This window comes from Microtus oregoni, unplaced genomic scaffold (genome assembly GCF_018167655.1).
Source record: "Microtus oregoni isolate MIOR12 unplaced genomic scaffold, Mior012 000059F_ref0000304, whole genome shotgun sequence".
In the NCBI taxonomy this organism is placed as follows: Eukaryota; Metazoa; Chordata; class Mammalia; order Rodentia; family Cricetidae; genus Microtus; species Microtus oregoni.
Genome location: NW_024543835.1, coordinates 3,719,430 through 3,743,279, shown reverse-complemented (window position 1 = coordinate 3,743,279; position 23,850 = coordinate 3,719,430). Strand labels below are relative to the sequence as shown.

At 38.4% G+C, this 23,850-nt stretch overlaps 1 protein-coding gene across 1 annotated transcript in view; it reads right to left on the bottom strand.

Annotated features, from left to right (window-relative positions):
- LOC121438964 (dystrophin-like) overlaps positions 1-23,850 on the bottom strand; it is a 689,483-nt gene that overhangs the window by 7,042 nt on the left and 658,591 nt on the right. Inside the window, 3 exon segments of the mRNA XM_041639468.1 lie at positions 6,646-6,738; positions 15,196-15,319; positions 16,135-16,378. Of these exon segments, the coding sequence (XP_041495402.1) occupies positions 6,646-6,738; positions 15,196-15,319; positions 16,135-16,378 (461 nt within the window).

The following is a 23,850-nucleotide window of genomic DNA, read 5'->3' as shown; positions in this document are numbered from 1 at the left end:
AGGGCATGTGAACCTGAGGTGTATAAGAAACAAGAGCAGATGAACGTGAGCTTGGTAGAAAGCCATTGAGCATTGTTCCTCCATGGTTTCTGCTTCAGTTCCTGCCTCCAGATTTCTGTGATGGCGTCCCTTAATGATAGACACTAAAGTGTAAGATGAAATAAACCCTTTCTTCACCCAAGGTGCTTTTGGTCAGTGTTTTCTCACAGCAATAGAGGAGAAAACTAGAACATTATGGTATCAGTGAGGTCATGGCCAAGGTCTTTTCTGTGTTATGAGTATGAGTGCTATCCTTCAGAGTAGTGGTTCTCAACCTTCCTAATGCTCTGACCCTTTAGTACAGTTCTTCACATGTTGACCCCAACCGTACAACTATCTTGTTGCTACTTCATAACTGTAATTTTGGAACTGTTATGAATTGTAATGTAAATATCTGATATGTGACCCCAAAGGGATCATGACCCACAGGTTGAGACCCGCTGCTCTAGAGGTTGGACTCCAAGAGCTAACACTATGTACTGGCCTGTAACTTTGATTACCTTTAACTTTAGCAAGGGCAGTGTTGTGACAAAACTATGATTTCTACTCAGAATGTGATTTCTTGAATAAACAAGATGACAGATCGTTATCAATGCCACATGGAGACATATTCGGGTGACTGTCAACTGGCTACTGCTGAAAATAATGCAGCAATTAATATTTGATCTGTCCTGGGTACTTTTCAGAAGTTCTATTTTATGTAACCCTAGTTTCTCTCCAAATCATCTCTTGTCACTTGGTTTCCCATAGACTCACAAATAATTTACAAAAGAAAAGGCCCTTTTTCTAGAGCTAAGTTCAGTGTTTTCTCCTGTCCTAAAGATAGTTCCTCACTGAGAAAATACAAACTACAGGGTTGGGATATTTTAACATGGTCTTGAACAGTAAATAAGTGCAAATGTCCACTTGCATACTTTATTTCATGCATGTGTGCTTTAGAAAGTTTCTATGCTCTTCAGTTAAGGTGTACATCTGACAATGTGGTTGTTATCAGGAAATGAATCAAGAGAAAAGGGAAGTGTGCCAGGGTGGTCCTAGCTATAAATCAGGGGCTTGGTCAGGTCTGGAGAAGTCTGGTTTCCTGAGGCAAGAACTTGAGATTACTGAGTAGAACTCATGGTTTCAGAAAACGAACGGGGAGAAATTGTTGTTTTCGAGGTGCCTTTGCCTTCAGCTTTCTTAGGTCACTTGTGGCTTAAAGATATTCTAACCGTTAGGATTTAAGGTTGATAACCATTTTAGGGTTTCTCTTTTATTACTAGTCAAATGTGATTCAAATGTCTATACTTTAAATACTAAATAAACAGGCTCTCTGGTGTACAGACAGAAGTGCATAAAGCAATTCATCTCCGCAGCTTTGCTGAGCCGAAAGCTGATCCACCCTGAGGCTTGTGGCTGTGTGCAAGAGTTTGAATGGACACAAAATAAAAGTGTAAGGCAGGGCTGAGCAAATTTTCTCTGCAAAGCACAAGGCAGTAAACACTTTAGGGTATATAAGCCACACAGTCACTGTAGCATTTATTCAATATGGTCACAACTACGCTGCTTTTAGGGCAACCATGGACACTATGTAAATGAATGGGCGTGGCTATATCCCAATAACCTTCATTTCTACAAACAGTAGGGGACTAAACTGGGCCCCAAAATTGTAGCTTACTGGTCTCCAGTGTAAGTGAATAATTTACCATAAACTTTGTTGCTTGTAAAGGAAACAACGGTGCTTGCAGAAGGTGGGAGTACATTATGCTTTGGCCTGATTTAAAGAAAATTATATTTTATTTTATGTGCATGAGCATTTTCCCCACATGTATGCCTGTGTACTACATGCCTGTCTGGTGCTCACGGAGTCTAGAAGAGGGCACAGGATACCCCTGAAACTGGAGTTAGAGATGGTCATGAGCCACCATATGGGTTCTGGGAACCAAACCTGGGTTCTTTGGGAAAGAAGCCAATACTCTTAACTGTTGAGCTATTTATCTAGGCCCTGCTTACTTTCATTCTCTCTCTCTCTCTCTCTCTCTCTCTCTCTCCCTACATATCATCTATCTATTTATTTTGATGCTGGGGATTGAACCCAGGCTCTTGTTCTCATTAAGGATGTGTTACATCTTTAGGCTTGCCTTTGTTTTTTTCATATTTCTCCTCCATAAAGGAGCCATGGAAGACGATCTGAATATTAAAAGATAGCAGGTTTGACAAAGCTATTTGATCTGGGGGCATCTGGAAGAATATATGTGAACTTATTTGGGCAGCAGTGGTATAAAAAAGGAAAAGATGCCATGGGCTGCTAGGGATAAAATTCTGTGGAATAGATCAATAAGCAAGAAATTTCAGAGGTAGAATAAATCCTCAAAGAGGACTATTTTCTTGATTGTCTTAATCACTAAGCTTGTCTTGTACAATATTATTTGTTAATCTGTCTAAAGGACCACCTCATTTTAGGAAGTCCAATAAAGTCCAATACCACATCAAGAGATAAGCATTTCTTTCGTTAATGTGCACACTTGTATATAGAAATCTACATTTGTAGACCACTAAATGGTCAGAGATACATGGACATAAATTGCTTAAAGTACTCAATCTTAAATCGTATGTATTGCTTGTTCTTCTCATGTAGTGTTTCTATGCAATAATGGTGAAGATTCAGTGAGTGTCTTAACGTAGATAGTGTGTATCGTGCTATAATTCAATGTTTATCCATACTTAAAGAGGGACAGATTATAGATAGAGAAATAGGCCAGACAGAAATTGATGACTGTCCACTGAGCACCCAATTGTGAACAACTAATTATACCTAAAGACTAATGAGGAAAGATAAAAATCACAGAGGTAAATGTGCACGCGCCCATGCCTTGGGGTGTCTGCAGTTTATATTACTCAAAATTCAAACTAGAGATGGCCACGGCTTAGGACTAAGTGGAGCAACATGCTCTCTTTATTAATTTGGATAACAGTTGAGCAAAACCATTGTGATAATATCAGAGGCCTCATTTAACTTGCTGAATGGCTATGAACAAGGAACCTAGCTTCTTTGTGCTTCTAAGCACTTTGGAAATAAAAGCTAAAGATGAGGTACCTTTAGGGCCAGGTTTAAGGCACACATGTGGCAAGCAGGAACATAGATGTAAATCCAAAGCATACCATATTTGTTTACTCTCTATATTTATGGCGATTTTAATTTCTTTCTACAAAAAGCTTTTCCTCATTGGAAATTAACTAGCAGGGTAAAGCAAACCACGAGGTGGTTTTTAATAACCCATTTCCACTAAATGTCAGACCTCTGGCTCTGACGTCTGCTTTGAGTTACGGAAGCAGCTGTCTGAAATAACTGGAGCAACCAAGATCTTCGCTTGTTTCTGGAAATACAATGCTTGGAACATGGACAGAAGAATCAGAATAAGACTATCAAGTCCTCTAAGACATTAGCTCAGTCTTGGCAAAAACTTGTATGGTTAAAAAAAATTAAATTATTTTTTGAAAGTTACATACATGGGCAAGGAAATCTGAGACAAGGTAGAGAAGAAAACTTTTAACAGTGGATCAGAAAAATCAATTTAGAAGATTGTAAGCAATATTTTATTCCTGAGCAAATTAAACAGAAATAGAAGATATTACTGCTTAACAAAATTTTTGTTTCTGATACTTGTATGTACATGTGACTATAAGTGAAACTGTTGTATCTACATTTATGTATGTGTATAAAAGCACATAAGCAGCCGACTTTACTTTAGTATCCTAGTTCGTAATGAAAACATGCATAATACATAATTAAACTAGGCTGGTGGCCACTGTTCAGTGTATCAAAGATGCTTGGATAACCTTATGAAGCTTTTTCATTGGGGGAGTCTTTAATTCTCAGATTTAAGATTATCAGGAACTTCTTAATATCATCCTAACATATGTACCTAATGGTATGCTGTCTCTGCCTAATTCAGCTGTTTCTATTTACACACAAAACCAAACACAAGCGTAAGTGTACACATACGCACACACATGCACACATACACTCTCACACACACTGCTTTTCCAGTTATAAATATTTTTAGGTACAAATAAATTATTCCAACCACATAGGTCCTATATTAATGCTTAAACTAGCAGGAAGCAAACAAAAAAAAATACTAAGATCATAGCGTCACAGAAAGCCCAGCCAAAGGGCTGGAGAGACGAGTGAGTACAAGCAAGGCCTGCTGGATGAAGACCTGAATTTGGGTTGCTAGCACCCATATAAAAGTTGGGTATAGTGGTGAGCACCTATAAGCATACTACTAGGGGAAGTAGGGTAGACAGGTGGACCTCAGGGGGTTTCAGCTCATCTAGTTAACACTGTGAGTGTGCTTCAGCAAGCAAAACTGTCTCAAAAAAGAAAATGCAAAGAGTTAGAGGAACACACCAGTTTCTGGCCTCCAGTTCTAGGTCCTTCATCACACACACACACACACACACACACACACACACACACACACACCTCTCCTTAAATAGTCTGAGAATTTAGCTATTTACTCTCTTACAATTTAGTGGCTTTTGTTTGCCTTCCAAAAACGAGTTAATTTTTTTCAAGCCAGTGGGACAGATTTGAGATAAGTCCTTTCTCCCATATCAGAGCACTCAAATCAGCATTTAGGGTATCATATTATTCCTTAAGTGCCAATTTAATAACAGGACCCAGGTAGGCTGAACAGAGCTTCCCCGGGTCCCAAACAAGCAGAGCAAAACTACATTAGAAAATGTTGACTCTAGGCATCTGAACTGCAAATATGACAGTAGGGAAGGTATATTCTTCATGTCTCAGGAAGCGTCTTCCACATAGTCTACCTGTGAGGACTCTAGACGTGGGGTGCAGCTGGCTAATACAAAGGATTTCCTTTTTAAGCTGATCAGAGTAGACCTGGGCCAGGGGTCTTGTGCTTGTGTCTTCTCTGCTATATTCCTGTGGCTTAGATGTGGAAGAAATGTCCAGGCTACTAACAGAATAGCATTTAGCCTCTTACAGAGCAGGTAAGCAGGCCACCAGTTCAAGAAGCTGGGGTTAAGCACATGCCTATGATCTTTAGGGAAAGATGAAGGGGTGACTAAATGTGTTGTAGATGCCTCCAGCCCCGAAGCATCTAACCACCTTGAAGAAGAAACCTCTACAATAGTCTAATTCCTTCCTCCCATGCAGACTGCTTCAGGGATTCATTCTTGTGAAATATATGTCCAATACAGAAACTGTATTAATGCATCAAGTTCTGAACTTCTTTGGAATACTGCATCCCTCTGAACCATGAGTTCTTGGAAAACCAGGAACTTGTTCTTTCTTTGCCTTCCTAACACTTTCTCTGCTACATAGTAGGGACTAGTAAAATCTGGAAGGACAAAGTGAGGATGACAAAGGCGAAGGCATTTTTATTTCTCCCAAGCTGGTATATAATCTTCTCTTTCTAAATAATGAGATCTAACAAGAGGAGATGCCTAAAAGAGTTAGGATGGGGATGGGGCAAGGGGTTAGTGGAAGACAGGGAAGAGTTCTATCCGTTAAAAATCAAACAGTGGTGCTCAGCAGTCAAAAGATGGCTGGTACAGACATTTAAAATTAGCTTCCTTGATGGTTCCTTAGCAACACTCTACCAGAACATTATTGCTTTTAATGTGCACTGTACAACGTTCACTCACACATCAAATAGCTAGGAAATGGCCATTGTTAACTGACACTGAACAAAAAGATAGAGAAAACACACTACTCAAAAGACCCTCCTTATTGCCCTTATGGAGACAAACAAAGCCCTCCGATTTTCCACCACTGTTCCCTGCCTAGGCAGCCCATTAGGGGTGCTAATCACTGGCCATAAGGCTTTCTTCTTCCTCCTTTCTGCTTCTCTGCACTTTCTTTCTGTCAGCTCATGGGTGACGTTAACTGTGTTTTTGCAGGCTGATGGGGGGTGGTTCAGTGACTGTGTCAGGTAATAAGCCATAACAAGAGCAGTAAAATATCTCTTTGGATGAAGTAAGCCATTTGCCGCTAATACAGGCATGGGGGAACATTTGTGTCCTAAAGTCCTGCTTTTGTAGGGGGTGCAAGACTGTACAAGGTCAATGTGATAGAGAAAAAGAATGCCTTTCTTTGCAAGGAAGTAAAAAGTCGATAGCCTTCCATATGGAGAGCTAATTATCTCTATATTGAAATGATGGGGTATGATTTAGTTTTCAAACACAAAGGGCAGCCAGAATCCCCATCACTATCACTTCTCAGGCATTTTCTAGGCCTCACTGTTACATTGTAGCCTTACATCCCTGGCAAAGGTGCCATAGAACACTAATTTTCTTATCTGGGAAAATCATATAGTAACTGCTCTTAAATCAAAGATCCCATGTAATTAGCTCTTCGGATCAACATGTGAACCATGTTGTACAAGGTGGAATTCTTCCTTCCAGAAACAATTCATTCACACAGATACCTGAACTCAAAATACACCAAGCCAGAAATCTCTTCTGAGAACAAAGTTTCATTGATGAAACCAAATGGGCATTCTGCCAGCAGGTGCTGCCTTCCAACGGACAGAAACACATCAGTTAGAATGGACGGGAATGGCGAAGTTGGACTCCCTTGGAGCTCTAGGTCCTTACCTCTTGAGCTCGGGAAGGAGTTGTTGAGTTGCTCCATCACTTCCTCTAATCCTGTGCTTGTATCTTGGGGAGGACTCAGAAGATCTTCCTCACCTTAGTGAAAGAGAAACAAGGAATAGCCGTCATACTCCTGCTGAATGCAAACACAGGCGAGGGCCAAGGAGCATTTTACAGACAACTGTAAGCTCATTTTGTTTGCTCATAACAACAACAACAACAACAACAACAACAAATCCTCAAGCAACTCCTCAAACTCGATAACTAGGAACTACTTCCTTAATGTGTGGAATTCTTAGAGAAGAAAACTATCCGTACTCATCCATTAACATAAAGTCACCAAAACATCTTTTCTTGAAGTCCATTGAGAAATGTGAAAACTTTAAAAAAAAAAAAACAAACAGTTACTATTACACATTTGTAATACGTTTCCTTAGCACAAAAGAAAAATAAGAATGTGGCAGATTGGAATTACTCCATAAAGGCAATAAGAGAGAAAGAGAAACTGGGGCTTCCGGTCTTTTACAATTAACAACAACAAAAACAAAATTAAGGAAACATTAAAGTCAAATGTAATAAAAGGAATAAACACTGTACATGAACTAATAAATACTATCATTAGTATTCTAAGGGCAGTAGACAGGGAATATTGAGGAGGTATGTTCTTCACTCTCTATTACCTAGAACTGCATTATCATCTTTGAACAGGGAATTTGTTGTCAATAATATGTGGATCATTGTCTCTACTCAAACAATATTTTAAGTAATGGGCAATCTTCTTAGGTGCAAACCAAACTAATTTGAATTCTGACGGTTCTTTGAAAATTATTTTTCATGGTGATTAAACTCCCACTCATGAAAATACTTTGGAAGCACACCATTGAAAGCAAGGCCTTGTTCATGCAAGTCAAAAATAGCGAATGGGCTTAAGGAAAGCTCAGATTCACGTGTGACTTGGAAACGACTTGGGAGGTAGTGATGAAATGATTTACATATTCTTTTCATTGCCTTTGGTCTATGCCATGCTTGGATTTTCAGCTGAGAGTACAATCCTGCATTCATTCCTGGGTTTTCAACCTTGTTTTTAAAGTACAATCAGAAAGATCATTTGCTAAGAGAGAATCATATTGTAGGTGGACATGAGTTTGCATGCCATTACCAGAATGAAGGGTTCATAAGCTGGAATGGATAGAAAAGCCTCTGATTTGGGGAGTCTCAGGCCAGAACAAAGCTCTTTGAAATCCTAAGCACAGAAAAGACACAGCAAAGAATGAAGGTCACAAGAGAGTAAACCAAGATATTAGATTCCCCATTCTTTCTCTCTTCTCTCTGCACACATGTGTGAACATATACACAGACATACATATGCATGTACATTTTTAAGTTTCTATTGTCAGAAAAGAAGAAAATGGCATTTAGTATTTCTAGCTCATTTATTACTGCATTTTAATATACTTACTATCTGATGAAGATGGGATGAATAAAATATTACCAGAAAAAACCACAACCCTGACCAATTGCAGGGCCAGTTACATCTTTATGTTTCATTACTGATGCAAATTGTTGTTGAACTGGAAAAGGTGAGGCAGTTTTATTGGCAACAAGTCCATGTTCATGACAGGATGTCTTACAGATTAAATCAGAACGAGCGGAAACATTCAGCATGGATGTCAATATATCTGACAGTTTAATTACATCATACCTGAGTTCTAAGAACTTCATTGTACTGTATAAAGACCCAGGTACAGTTCAATGGTGTGATTGGCAGTAGTGTTCCTGAATATCTTCAAGGATCAAACTGTAATGTATAAGCTAATGGTGTCAACTAAGTTCATCTTTACAGAAAAACTATTACCTGTCTCAAAGAAGAGTTAAGTTCAAATGCAAAATTGGCTTGTTTTTAATAGTAAGCTTTTGTGACAGTGGTAATTGGATCCATTTAAACAGTTTTGGAGGTATTGGGGTTTGAATGCAGGGAGCGATGCATGCACTCAGGTATTGATCTAATAACTATTCTAATATGTTTAGAGCACAGAACACACCCTAAATTGTATATAAACAAGAATATTCTGCTATTGCAGGTTTTAAAAAATATTCTCCAGATTTCTCAGGATGGATTACCTCACCTCTTTGTAAGAACTGAAATCAGGTCCATCACATAAATACAGGGAAAGAAGTAAATAGACTAACTGAAGAATTTTTAGTACCTAATATCTATCAGATTATACTGAAAAAGTTGAGACAGTTAGATGAAGCCTGAATGGAACTCCACTGACTAGGAAGAGGAAGAACAAGAGGGGGAAGGAGCTAGAAGAAAAGAGTGATGTGAATATGATCAAAACACTTTATTTTTTCAGATGTATAAAAAATGTTACAATTTTAATCCCAGCACTCGGGAGGCAGAGGCAGGCAAATCTCTCTGAGTTTGCGGGCAGCCTGGTCTACAACAGCTAGTTCCAGGACAGGCTCCAAAGTTACAGAGAAACCCTGTCTCAAAAAACCAAAACCCAAACCAAAACAACAAACAAAAAATAAAAAAACCTCATCACTATACAATTAAAATATGCTTATTCATATTGTAAGAATAAAGTACTAGAATTGTGCTGTTAGACATTGGACCAGTTTTGTTTTGTAATGCCTTTACAAAAAAATTTAAGGGGCTGGAGAGATAGTTTAGCAGTTAAGAGTGCTTCATGTTCTTTCAGAACACCTGAATTCAGTTCAAGGCATCCATGTTAGTAGCTCACAACCATCTGTAGCTACACCTCCAGGGGATCCAAAGTCTGCTTTGAGAGGCACTCATAATTATGTAGGCATATAAAGGAGTGATGAACACTCTAAGAAAAGGGGGAGATGCATCTGACTCAGATTTGATTTTGTAGTGTTCCACATTGAATTCAGGGTCTTGTACATAGCAGATAAAAGCTCTACCAGTGATTTACAGCCTTGGCCCTAAAATTTATTTCTTGAGTAATAATTCTATATTGGTTATGTAAGAAATTATCTTTCATCTTAAAAGACATGTGTTCAAGTCTTTTGTATAAAAATGTCATTTTGTGTAACAGACACTAAATGGGTCAATGAAATAAAATAAACCAATAAACAATTTAAACATAATAAATATTCACATAAAATATGAATAAATGAACAGAGTATGTACAGATGTCATCTTAGATATATATAAGTGGATGTCAATATAAACAAAACATTAGTATAAGGATACATAAATAAATGGATAGACAGCAATGGAGGCAAACTTGCTAGAATAAAAAACAGAACAACACTTATAAATCTCTAATATTAATAATAAAATCTGTTTTGAATGTTTGGGAATCATTTGACATTTTAAATAAACAAAGCAGAAAATACTTTTAGCAAAGTAAGTTTGAGAAAGTAAGGAGTTATTGGATATTGTTAGGAAGGCATACACATGAGTATACAGAGGTCAGAAATGTAAAAAAAACCCTACTTTTGTAAATTTATATTTCTTTGTTTCTTCCAGTAAAATGTAAATTCTATTAGCAAATTCCCCCCATAACAACTGTATAGAATACATACAATATAAAAAGACTCATCAGGGATTAGTATTTTGAGATCTGAAGAGGTACAATGCATCTGGAGATACTCTGTATCTGGGGTAGCTTGAATACAGTATCCCATCGAAATCAAACCCATCAATCCCTAATATCCAAATCCCTTAAATAAAGTACTTTCATAGACACTGCATGCATCCTCCTATATATTTTAAATCATCTCTACATTACTTATAACACCTAATATGACATAAACGCTGTGTAATTATTTGTTATATTATTATCACTCAATTCAGGGAATAATGACCCCAAAATATCTATGTTCCATTACAAATAAACAGCACCCTCCAATTATTTCTAAGTTTGGTTGCTTAAATCCATGTACAGAACTCGCACATGTGGAGGGCCAACTTAGTTGGATTCTTCAGACGGATTGGTTGGCATAGCTTCTCCCATATTTCACTTGAAGGAAAATCACTGGGGCTGTATATTTAAAGAATACTTTATCTAGACTATAACTTTAGCCAATATCATCCTTACCACATCTCAAACATTCACAGTACAATAACACATATCACAGTAATTTAAATACCTGTCACCATCATTTAAGAAATTCTCCTGGGCTTGAGAGATGACTCAGCTGTTAAGGGCTAGACTTAAAATCAAAAATATAAAAATTGCCCTCGTCCCCTTTATTAAAATTGGCTTACATGGCTCAATAAATACACACACACACACACACACACACACACCTAAAAAAAACAACTTTGAATTTAGTCTTTTCTTTTGGAAAACAAATATTATAACATACCCTATCAATTCTATATAGGCAAGTTACCTCTTACCCTAATTCAGGTGCTCACATATAGCACTTCTATCCCTGGATTCAGCTCTGCCATAATACTCCCGATTTACAAATCATCCGAACCACAGCCTGCTACGGACTGAGTGCGTTAACAGGTATGCAGCGTCTTAGGTGTTGACAACCTAAATAATTAATGCTTCTAAGCATCCAGAGTTCTGAGGCTCCGTCCTAAAATATGTGACTGAATTTCTCATGCAGGACTTCAAGGGGATAAAAAAGGAAAACCCTGAAACAGAGATGCTAAAGCTCATTTGTTTCCAGAATTTAATGACTTCTCAAAGGTGTTCAGCATTTTTTTATGTCTATACTATCATTTACACTTCCAACAATCCATTAGCTGTATTCAGACCTCATATGCAAAAGGAAAATCGGACAGAGATTTCCCTACATCACTGAGGTGTAGTAAAGTCAGAAAAACATCAACTATATCTTCTGTTTGAGACCAAATGCGCCCTGGCTTTCCTATAAAGTTTGGCTTCTCTGGACCTGGATGTGCTCTCTGCCCTGCTCCAGATTCTTGACCATGACTGGATTTTCTTCAACTCTTCTCTTTCCTCAGGCATACTTACCTTCTCAGAGCCCTCGTCTACTTTCGTCACCGTCTGTGAATCTCTGTGATCACTCCCATGATCTCAGCACCCTGCTGATGAATTGCTCAACCCTTTACACATCCCAGCATGAGCTCTGTATACTCTAACCTTTTCAGTGATGTCCCTTAGAGGCTGCCTGGGAACCTACACCTTAAGTGCTTAAATGTAGGAAGCGCAGGAAACGATGTTCATTCCTAATCCCACACTATTTAACTCTCAGGACCACTGTCTCGCTCTCTGACTGCAATTTATCTATTCGCATTCTCCCCATACCCACCTCAGTTTTGGGGACAATGTCTTACTGTAGTCCTGTCTAGCCTAGGCTATGTAGATCCAGCTGGCCTGGAACTTGCAGCAATCTCCCTGCCTCTGCTTCCCAGCCATTAGGATTCCAAGTGTGAGTCACCAGACCACCAGACCTAACTTGAATGTAATCTGATCTTCTATGAGTCATTCAGACCTTCAGCCTTACCTCTCTGCCCTTACAGTCTGAGTTAGGCACTTTGCTTCTCTTTAGTCCAACCCACGGATTATCTCAAGCATGAATTCCTGAACAGGGCTTGGAGTATAAACAATCAAGAAGTCTTTATATATGAGTTAATATTGATGTGGGGACATTGGTGGTTTTAAGCCTTGGTGTCACTATGTTGCTCAGTTAGGTCTCAAATCGATCCTGCCATGTCAGGCTCCAGAGTGTCTGGTACAACAGGTATGTTATTACATCAAGATCTTCCAGGAAGTAGTGGGCATCCCAAGGAGAGGTTGGGACCCAGGGAAAAGAACAAAAGTCATGGGGTTGATTCATGTGTACTCGTTCATAAAAGAGGAGAAAAGAAGGGAATATATCAAATACTGGTGGCATCCATGGAAGATGATTGTCTAACAGCACAGGAAAAACAATGAGCATTGCCTGACAAGTGCCGTCATAGCCATTCGTGACACCGAACAAGAGCTCCTCATTCTACTCTTCTTTTTATCTTATATCCATCAGCAACTATAGACTTCTTAGAAGCCTGTCCTGTGCAGGCATTCATGATGAAGAATTAAGGATATAAGACCACACTAACCACTTACCATTTTCTCTAGAAATTCATCTAACTCTTGTACCCTCATTCCTGCTTGGGAATTGTGAGGGTCAATTGTCACCTGGGCAGACTCTAGAACCATCTAGGAGACAATATGTAGGCATGTCTGTGAGGAGGATTTAGACTAGTTACCTGAGGTAGGTGGTCTCTTTCCATTGACTGGGTTTCTGGTCTGAATACAGAAAAGAGACCTGTGAGCTAATCACCAGCCATCATTTCTCTCTGCTTCCTAACTGTGGATGGAACATGAGCAGCTTTCCCGAGCTTCTGCAGTCACACACTTTGATAGACTCAAACTAAGCCCAAGGAAAGCCTTTCACCCTTCAGCTGTTTTTTTATCAGGGATAACTCTCAGCAATGGGGAAAGTAACTAATACAAAATGTTCTAAAATTTCCTTCCCTTTCCCTATTCTCATTCCTTTGCACGGATCAACTTCCCTTCTCTGCAAACGGTCGATCACTCATTGTGATCTAATCAGCAGTAATTAACTTTCATTTCCATTGGGCTCATTTAGATTTCATACTTTTAAGGATATCTTTCCTGAAGCCATATCTACGTCTCAGTCCTTTACCACCCTAGCTGCTCAAATGGAGGTTGTCCTACTTAGCTGTAACTGTCAACACGACACAGCTCAGGGCCACCTAGAAGAGGAGTCTCAGTTGAAAGATTGCTCCCACAGACTGGCTAGTAGGGATGTCTGCGGGGAAATTCTGACTGCTAATTGACGTTGAAGGGCCCAGCCTACTGTGGGCAGCACCATTCTTTGGCCAGAGGGTCCTGGGCTTTACAAGAAAGCTCGCTAAGTGTGGGTCTGGGCCTGTGTTTGCTTTCTGCTTCAAGTTCCTGTTTTGAGTTCTTGCCCTGACCTCTTCCTTCAATGAGGGGCTATAAACTATAAACTGAAATAAACTCTTTCCTCCCTTAGCTTGTTTTTGTTCCTGGGTTTTGTCATAGCAGCACGAAGGAAAACAGAGCAGAGGTCTTCCCTAAAGCATTGTATCCAGACACCTTTGTTATTGATTTCTCATCTCCTGTCCTTCAGCACTCAAATCTCCTGACAAGTATTTTAATTCAAGCCTTCTGCCATTTCTCAAATGTATTACCAAAACCAATCAAATGTTACACTACTGGGGGCTCAAAAGATGGCTCTGTGATTGTGGTTAAAGCAGAGGACCAGATTTCAGTTCTCAGCAACCATGTCAGTGGCTCACAGCTACCTGGAATATGGGCTCCAGCAGATTTAGGTTTTGAAGACACTCATACACACACACACACACATACACACACACACACACACACACACCAATATACATCTTTTAGAAACAATACAATAAAGGGGTTGGAAGTACAACTCTGTAGTGAAGTACAATATGCCCAAGGACCTTTATTAGATCCATAGCAAGTGGGGAGAAGGGGGGCACGACACACCACGACGACAATGACGATGAGGGAAAGGGGGAAGCTCCGCTTTATGTTGACAACCAACTCTGTCTTCATTTCTTCCCCCTTACACATTGCAGCCAGTCTCAAGGCCCTAGAAATTCTGTTTACATGGAATAGTTTCATAGACGGCTCCTCCCATATCTCTCAATTGTGGACCCTTGGAAGGCAAATATCTTGGCCTAAACAAATACCCCCTAACTGGTGGACCCGTCTCAAAATATTTTCCTTTGGGTAGGTGCAGGTTTCAGAATATATCTTTTAAGAAATATCTTTTCAGATATTGTCAACTGTGAAATGATTTTCAAAAGCTCCCTGACATGAGATGAGCTAAACATCCCTTTCATGGGATTTCGTCTTTCCTCTGCAGACTGACGTCTCTCTATCTTTTGTTTGAAGTCTTAACTGTTTATTTAATTAATCACACTGCTTGCTGTTTCTTGCATTGGGCCAAGCCTCTTACCCTTATACCTTCATTTGTACGAGTCCTACTTGAGAAGAAGGGTCAAAGGATTACTTTACCGTTTATTAGTAAGCAAAATCCGTGCACAAATATCACAAGACAAATGGGTATCTGAACAAGCTACAGCCACCTAATCCACTGCTCACTCATTCAGGGTCTGAAAGAGCCTGCGCTTCTCTCAACCCCGCCGTCTCATTTGGTCACAGCTGTGGCTGTTCCAAAAGAAAACTCGGCCTCTTGAATCAAAACGCTGCTCACTACAGGCTAGCGGACTGGTGGCAGAAGTTCTATAACATATATGTGTGGATGTTATGTGTATATAACACACACTTCAGGATATATTTGCTCTCTGATCCACCTTTTGGCATCCTTCAGAAATATTGAGCGGTCATCAAGCCTTGCTTTGTCAGGAACTACAGTGCCGCTCTGCTTTGTCCTGAGAGAGTGGGAAGTTGCCTTCTAAGCTATGTGTGATATTAATATTAGACAATTTACTTCCTGATTTGAACTGGTAGCAGAAATTATAATTTTCTCAGACACAGAGGGTAACTAATTCTGGAAATAGCTGCTACTTACCCACAGACTCTGAAGTTTGACTGCCAACCACTCGGAGCAGCATAGGCTGACTGCTATCAGACCTCTGCAGAGAGGTGGAAGGGGAGGACACTGTGGTGCCATTCACCTTAGCTTCAGCCTGGGGCTAAAGTATGCGACAGAAAAAAAAGTAGTGTTTTTTCACAATAAACTCACTAAAACTAAAAGAACACTATAGACAAAAAATAGGAACGTTATAGACACTCAGGACTCACTCAGACATTATTACCATTCCTTCTTAGAAACCGCACAGAAGTTTTTTGCTGATATAATTCATGGATATGCATATGCATTTATAAAATGCATTTATAAAAATGCAGAAAAATATGGATATGGTAGGACAAGAATATAAGCCAGCAAATTAAGAGGCTAAAACATTGAGAAGGCCATGTAAGAACAGAGAAAATATAAAACTCCCAAGAGTAATGGAGAGTTTATATTCTTGAGAGGTATAAGTAACACAACATAAAGAACATTATTTTAAAATTTGAAATGCTCAGAAAACATGGAGCTTGCCTGGCTCGGGTCTGTTTTAATGCTGTATCCTCCTATGTTCCCAGTGGAGGCATAAATCTTTAAATTCTATGTTAGGGTTAGAAGAAGAAAAAACCCCAAAGGTATACTACAAAATATAACTACTCTCAGATAAGAGAAATTCATTTTAAACAGTCAAAACTTCATTCACAGAGAACGAATGGAAATCTTCTGGCATTTCCCTATAAAATGCATTTCCAATTGGCAAAAACAAATGAACAGAAACAAAAACCGAAAACATATTGGGAGATTAAAATGATACCAAAAAAAAATTGACAAGTACTTTAAAGCTTCAGTACAAACACCTGAGTTGTGTGTTTGGTTTTATTTAAAAGAGGAAAAGTGAGAGTTTGTAACTCGCCAATATTAGAGAGGTGGGGGCCTTACCTGTTCCAGGAGCTGCCTCAGTCTGTGTAACTGAGACTCCAGCTGCTTATTGTGGTCTTCCAGGATTTGCATCCTGGCTTCCAGGCGTCCTTTGTGTTGACGCAGTAGCTTGGCCTCAGCAATGAGCTCAGCATCCCTGGGACTCTGGGGAGAGGTGGGCATCATCTCTGGAGGAGACGGCACTGGGGACAGGCCTTTACGTTCATGCTGCTGCTTCAGACGATCATACTCTGCTTGTAGATTCCTATATGTATCAGAAGTTAAGAAAGAAAGGAAGAACTATTAATCACGTCACCAGAGTCCATATAACTGGCAGACAGATGAAACTGACCATCACCAAACAAGAACAAGCAAAAGACAGGCACTAATGAATGGTTTGTATGATGATGATCTTACCGATGCTAAAGGAACAAAACAGAATCGGAAGCTTTTGACTGTTGTGTGAGGAGAGATGTTTTTCAGTTTTCATGTCATGCTAATAGTCTCACGGGTGCTATGTTTAGAGAAGTAAGCAGCAGCAGATTTCATCATTTTCTAAGCATTTCTTTATAATGTGAGATTAAAATTTTATGCCTCGATTCAGACTTTAATTTAAAAAATAAAAGTGTCAACAAAAATTTACAAGAATAAATGCACGCGTGTGTGTGCGTGCGCGCACACATACACACACACACACACACAAAGAGTACACCATGTATTCATCATCCTGCTTTATTAAATTTAACACCTGCCATAATTTCTGCAAAACCTTTTCAGTTTTAGAGGATTTTTTTTATTTTTGCATGCATGCAAGCATGTTATGCTGGTATAGAACCCTGGGTCCTGCACATTCCAATTTTTTTTAAGAAGTAAAATCCAGCAGCCAAACCTGAAATGACCCCAGTGCACCTTACCAAATCCATACCATACTCTCCTCAGCATCACCACTAAGGAAATAATGCCATACTGAATCCTATGTCCATACCATGCATGGAGTCATGTGTTACCTTGAAATTAAGATGCACTTATTGCCTGTTCCTTAGTTATAAAAAAAAGTAGTCATTTCATGTAATTCAATCTAGCATCACTACTTAGCATGTTCTTAAATCTTACATTTAAGAACTTTGTGCTGAAGAATATACATACCATTATGAGGTGCTTTTTGCCTTCCACATCATTATTTGCAGCTGCATCCATGTTGGTACATAATAATTTGTTATTTTATTGATATTAAGGTTTTATCTTGTTGCTTGAATATGTCCAAGTTTTCAGTTTTCCACTATTACAAACCACGATGCAATGAACTTCCTTATAGCAGTTTCTTTGGATATTGGTTTAAAGGAGTCTATAAAACACATCTTGATGTGGGATTTGCCGAAGTGCTCTCCTAAATGGTTTTATCTATTTACTCTCTCAGCAGTAGTGGATGGAGCATTCCTTTTGCCACAATCTTATAAACAACTTGATATTAGCAGACATTCACATTTTGGACCATCTGATGGCTACATTTTAACCTTCACATTTCTGATCACTGATGAATTGAACTTCTGTCATAACTGGCAGTTGAAATTGAAATGTGAAATGTCTCCCATATGCATGTTTTTGAACACATTGTACCCAGCTGCTGGTGCTTTTTGGGAAAGCTGAAGAACCTTTAAAAGGGGTAAAACCTGGCTGTATGTATTAGGTCATCATGGGAAAGCCTTGAGACATTGTAGACAGGATCTGACTTCTGGGAAAATTGTTTTTCTCTATTAAAGTTATTGATATAGTGTAGATGCCTATTCTTTGTAAGGTAATATATATATATATATGTATATGTATATAGTACACATTAGTTCATGCAATGATTTTTTTTAGATTTACTTATTTTTCTTTATTGAGCCACCATGCAGGTGTTAATAGCTAATCCTCTGCAAAACCAAATGATCTTAACTACTGAGCTATTTTTTTTAGCTTATCTTGCTATATTTTGGTGTACAGTTAATTTTGTGAACATTCTATAGTATAAAAATAAATTTCAACATATTTTTTCACAGTTTTTGTTTTTATGTTTGGTTTCAGATAATTTTTCTTAGAGTTACATTATAAAACTTAAAATTGTGGGTCAGGCCTTATTGTTGATGACAAGATTTACATTAAACATGGTGAAATCAAACTGATGCCTAACTAGAGCCTTCACTCATACTAACTGGTGTTCAAGGTACCGAAGGATACTCTGCATGCTACCAAAGCAGAAAGGAAAGTAATAACCCAACTAGAAACTCTTTGATCTACAGTGGTGACCTGTCTGCACAATAACCTGATGTAATAGTGGCGGAAAAGTTGTAGAAGTAAACAACGACTATTTCATTTGATTTAAGGCTCACTCCAGAAGATTGACCCCATGCCCGATACTGCTCAAGTGGCCAAGAACCTAAGACTAAATAGACCATGAACCCATGAGAAAACCAAATACGATTGTGGTAAAGGAACATAGCAATAAAATGACCCAACGATATTTTGATTTATCAACAGAGCAGTGTTTTACCCAGCCATCATCAGAGAAGACTCCTTCTCCTGTACATGGAAACAAATATAGAAGCTCAAAACTCGATAATGTGCATCAAGTAAGAGACTTTGGGATACTCATTCTTAAATGGGATCTATCAAATTCCCCCTCCCCAAGTGCTAAGGAAGCTTTGTGGAGGAGGATGTCGGAAGATTGAAAGAGGCTGTAGGAACAGGAGACACCGAGGAAAAAGTGCCTTCCATATACAATAGTATTGACACACATATGAACTCGCAGAGTCTGTGGCAGCATCCACAGGGCCTTCAGTGGTTTAAGCCAGATGGGATCCTAGTGTTGAGCAGGGAAGTGGACAAACACCCATCACTAACCCAGGAGCTATCTCCAACTGACAACAGGTCACAAAGGAAAAAATTAGTTTTTTTTTTCCAATGGAGTCTCACTGGGTACACAAACCACACTTAAAGGCAGGCCCAATGCCCAGAAGTAGATGGCTAATACAAAACAAATTCAGTGGTACTTTTGAAGGTTTTGTTTTTGTCTCAAAATGCTTTATGTGTTCGTTTTTTTTTAACCTCACAGATCTTTTACTTATATGTTATGGTTTCTGATTTTGTGTTCGTGTGGGATTTTTTGTGTGTTATGGTGTGGTCATGTCTGTGTCTGTATGTGTTTCTTCTGCTTTCCTTTTGGCTCATTTTTTTCCTGTTTGTTTGTTAGTTTTTCCCTATTCTGGTGTGTGTGTGTGTGTGTGTGTGTGTGTGTGTTTGCCTATTTGTTTACTAATGAGTGAAAGAAAGGGTGTGGATTTGGGTGGCTGGGGAGGATCTCAGAAGAGTTGGGGGAGAAGAAACTCTGATCAGAATTTAGTGTATAAAAAAATCTATTTTCAATAAAAGTTAAAATGATATAAAAACCCCATGGTTCCAAGAGATGGCTTAACAGGTAAGGTTTGCAGTCAAACTTGATGACCTGAATTCAACCAGTAGGACTCAAATAGTGGAGGGAACGAATTTCTACAACTTGACTTCTGACATCTGGGTATGTGCTATTGCAACACATTCCGCCAAAAGACACACAAAATAAATAGCATCTTCTTTTTAGAAAATATTAATTTTGTACTTTTTAAATTTTGAAGCTTTAACTTTTCCAAAATCTATGTTTTTAAAAAATTTATTTTATTGAGCTCTACATTTTTCTCTGCTCCCCTCCCCTCCAACCCTCCCCCAAGGTCCCCATGCTCCGAATTTGTGTATAAAGTGAATATATGATCTCATTTTACTTTCCCCTCATTGATAAACATTCAGAGCAACTCCACTCACTGTGTTGGGTTTCTGTCATTGTCTGTGCAATATATCAAGTGTCCATCCACAGACAGTTGTGTTTCTGTGCTCTCTTCTCTATTCCATTGGTTAGCATAGCTTCAGATCAATTGCTCTTTGGTATGGCTTCCAAATTTCCACTCTATTCCTCCTCAAAATTATCTAGTTTATTCTAATCTCTTTGGTCTTCTGTGTGATTTTAGTATCAAATTGTCAGATTTCAGGAAAATCCATGATCATATTTTGGGTTTGAATTATATTGAATTTAGATATTAAACTGGGAAGAACTGTTCATATAATTGAGTTTTCACACAGGAATGGGATAGAGCTTCTCATTATTATTGTCTTATTCTATAATATTTTATATTTACAGTACTGTGTGTTTCACTTCTTTCCTCGTTGCTTTCGAATGCTTTTTGTTGTTGTTTGAGACAGAGCTTTGCCATGTAGCCCTGGCTGGACTGGAATTCTCTAAATAGACTAGGATGGCCTCAAATTCAGAGATTTTGCTTCTGTCCCCTAGTGCCTGGATTAAAGGTGTGGGCCACCATTAATGCTTACTTTTTACTTTTACTATGTTTTAATAAGCACATTTGAGATACATTTTCAATTCTGGGCATCAAAATTTTATATATGTGTATATTTCTTTACTTAATTCAGTTGCTTATTTTGTAATGTTCATGATTTTTAAATTCAACCAATAGTGATTTGGAGGTACAGATTTTATATTGCCAACCACTTTACTAATCATTTTAGTATAGTTTCTAATTCAGTTGTATTTTATTCAGAGAATAGCTGTATGATACTAGTCCAACTATAATCTAAGTATAGTTCATAATCACTTTTTTAAATGGGTACTTAAAATGCATGTATGAGGCCAGGTGTGGTGGTACATGCCTTTAATCCCAGCACTCAGTAGGCAGACACGGGCAGACCTCTGTGAGTTCAAGGCCAGTCTGGTCTAAAAAGTGAGTTCCAGGACAACCTGGGCTGTTACACAGAGAAACCTTGTCTCAAAAAGCAACATCAACAAAAAACATATATGTTGCTTTTCAAAAGACAGTATCTATACCTAGAGTGCATTAATTTTGTTTACATTGTAGGTAAGTTTACTAAATTTCTCATTCCATTCAGTTAGTCAATTTCTTAGAGCAATGTTGAAATACAAATGGTTTGTTTCCCCTTTTGAATCTATTACAACCTACTTATGTGGGGATTATGCAGTTATATGCATAAAGACTTAGATTGCTATTGATTTTTTCCCTCTATAACTAATCCACAATATTACAGCATACAAATATTCCAATGCTTTAGGATTTACTGAAAATACAATTACAAACGAGGAACTTGGCACTTGACTGGGTAGACTCTTGATAGCTTTCTTCTGGTTACAAAACCTAGCAAATCAGATTAAAGATTTCAGCTGTTCATAGATATTGTTTCATCAGGCAAGATAAATAAAGAGATACAGGCTGTGAGCAAGCAGGAGGTCTTCTACTGAATGGAAATCCAGTAAGCTAATCTCATGAATGAGTCAGAGCATTAGGGAAATGTTTTGTGCTCCATATTAGAACAGGGGATGCCAAGATTTCCTAAATATTCAGTGTCAGAAAGGTAGATTTCACGATGAGACAAAAACAAGACCTAATATACTCGTAGTCCATTCTTTTTATAAACTTATCTTGTACCAAGTAGCACAAACTTTTCAGGAATTTCGTTAAAATCATGAATCAATGTTTGATCTTTTTTGATGTATAAGGAATAGAATCGTCAGTCGGCACTGAGGAATATCCTATTGCAATCAACCTTCAAGAGCTGTCTGTAAAGTGTGATTCATAGCAATCTACATTAGTAGAGCAGGGATGACAGCTTCATGGAAGTTAAGTTTACTTTCTTTCAGCAAGATACGCTGTCCCTCTGGGTCTGAACCAGATGTATGTAGTTGTCTACATTAATTAAGTCCCATTTGTGAGCATTTATCAAGGCATCAATGAAATGTTTCTCGGAAACTAAGCATGTGTTCAGAACAGCCCATTCCACAGCATGTCTTCCTTCTCCTCCCTTGCAGTTACACACATGCACACACACATAACACACACAAAACAAGAAACAAAAATCTACTTTGGAGGCTAGAGAGATGGTTCAGTGTTTAAGACCCAGATTTGTTTCGTAGCACCCACACGATGGCTCAGAACCGCCCTTAATCCCCATTCAGGGGATCCATCATCTTCTTCAGAGCCTCCATGGCCACCAGGCATCCATTTGGTACACTTATATACATGCAAGCAAAATACTCATACACATAAAATAAATAAATATTAAAAAAACTTTTTTCCTTGAAACGGTACAAGTGATGATACTTTTATGTAAAATTTTATTAAAGCTTCTTTGTACCAAATGGGGTCACCCATGATGTTCTTCACTGAAGCACACTGTTTTTATACATTTATTTCTGGGTAATGTAACAAAGTTATAACTATGTTCTCACTGTCATGAAAGTACTGACAGAAGACTATCTCATCTGGGGACATATTCCTTGGGTTCCAGTTGTACACAAGCCTCTCTTTTTGTAATTTAGCATATGAGTGTCTCTGTTCAGACTCTGGCTTGAAGGCATGCTTGAAAAATATGTCTATGTTTTTCTTTATATTTTCTTAGTCTAAACTTATTCTCTCTCCCTCTCCCTCCCTCCCTCTCTCCCTCCCTCCCTTTCTCTTCCTCTTCCTCCCTCTTCCTCCCCCCCCTGTATGTGTGTGTGCAGTGGTTTTGCAGTTACCCCCATTCATCATTTCAGTCTACAGCCATATCTTCTATTATAGCCATCTATAATGAATGAGGCAGACATCACACATCTCACCACGAGGCAGTAAGTAGATTGCTTCAGATACTGCTTTCAAGATTGCGATGCTCACCTACCCACTACATTCCTTTATTGTCCTATGGTCTATGCATTAAGCTCATGTCTGTATTTAAGTTGTAATTCAGTAAAGCAATCAAAATGCTCACGCTCAAGTAAAAGTGTGTATGTGTACAGACACACACATATATACATACATATAGGTGTATTTTTGTGGAGGCCTGATTTCAAATAGTAATCTTGATTCTGAAAACCCACTTTGTAGAAAGAATTTTAAACAGTTTTATGATATCAGGAGCCAGAAGACCACAAATTCATTTCACTTATTGCTCTCCACTATTTGCTTAGCATTATTTTTTTTGCCATTTCTGATCCACAGAGACATTTATGTAGTTTTAAAATCCAGCTATGTCTTTCTCATTTTTCATTTCATATATTAACTGCTACTAGATAAATGGAACAAAGGAAGATTCCTTAATATAAGAGCTAATCTCATCTTAATCAGAGGATATTAGGGATTTTGGAGATATATAGTCAAGGTTCTCTTTATTAGTTTACTACTCCAAAGTGACATGAGTCAAGAAAGTATTCTCCTGCTAAATAAAAATGTGATAAACACATAGCTCTTAGTTCAGTAAACAAGTTGATTATATGGTTTACAATTCTGGGGCTTTCAGGTGACGTATCTTGCTGCGACAAGAGTTCTGAAGTTATGCATGACTCAAGGAAAGTTTCTTTACAAGGTCTCATTTCTGTAGCTATGGATGTCTTAGAATTCACTCTATAGCCCAGGCTAGCCCTACAGCCTACAGAAAAAGTTAGTTTCTTGGCTAACAACTAAATAAAATGCAAAATTGTTTAAATCTAAATTGTTGTAATAGGAGCGGTGGGGCTGCGTCCCCAACACCCTGGCTGCCTGCTAGCTTATGCCCCGAAATAACAACACACAAACTGTATTCATTTAAACACTGCTTGGCCCACTAGCTCTAGCCTCTTATGGGCTAATTCTCATATTTTGCCTAACCCATTTCTAATCATCTGTGTGTAGC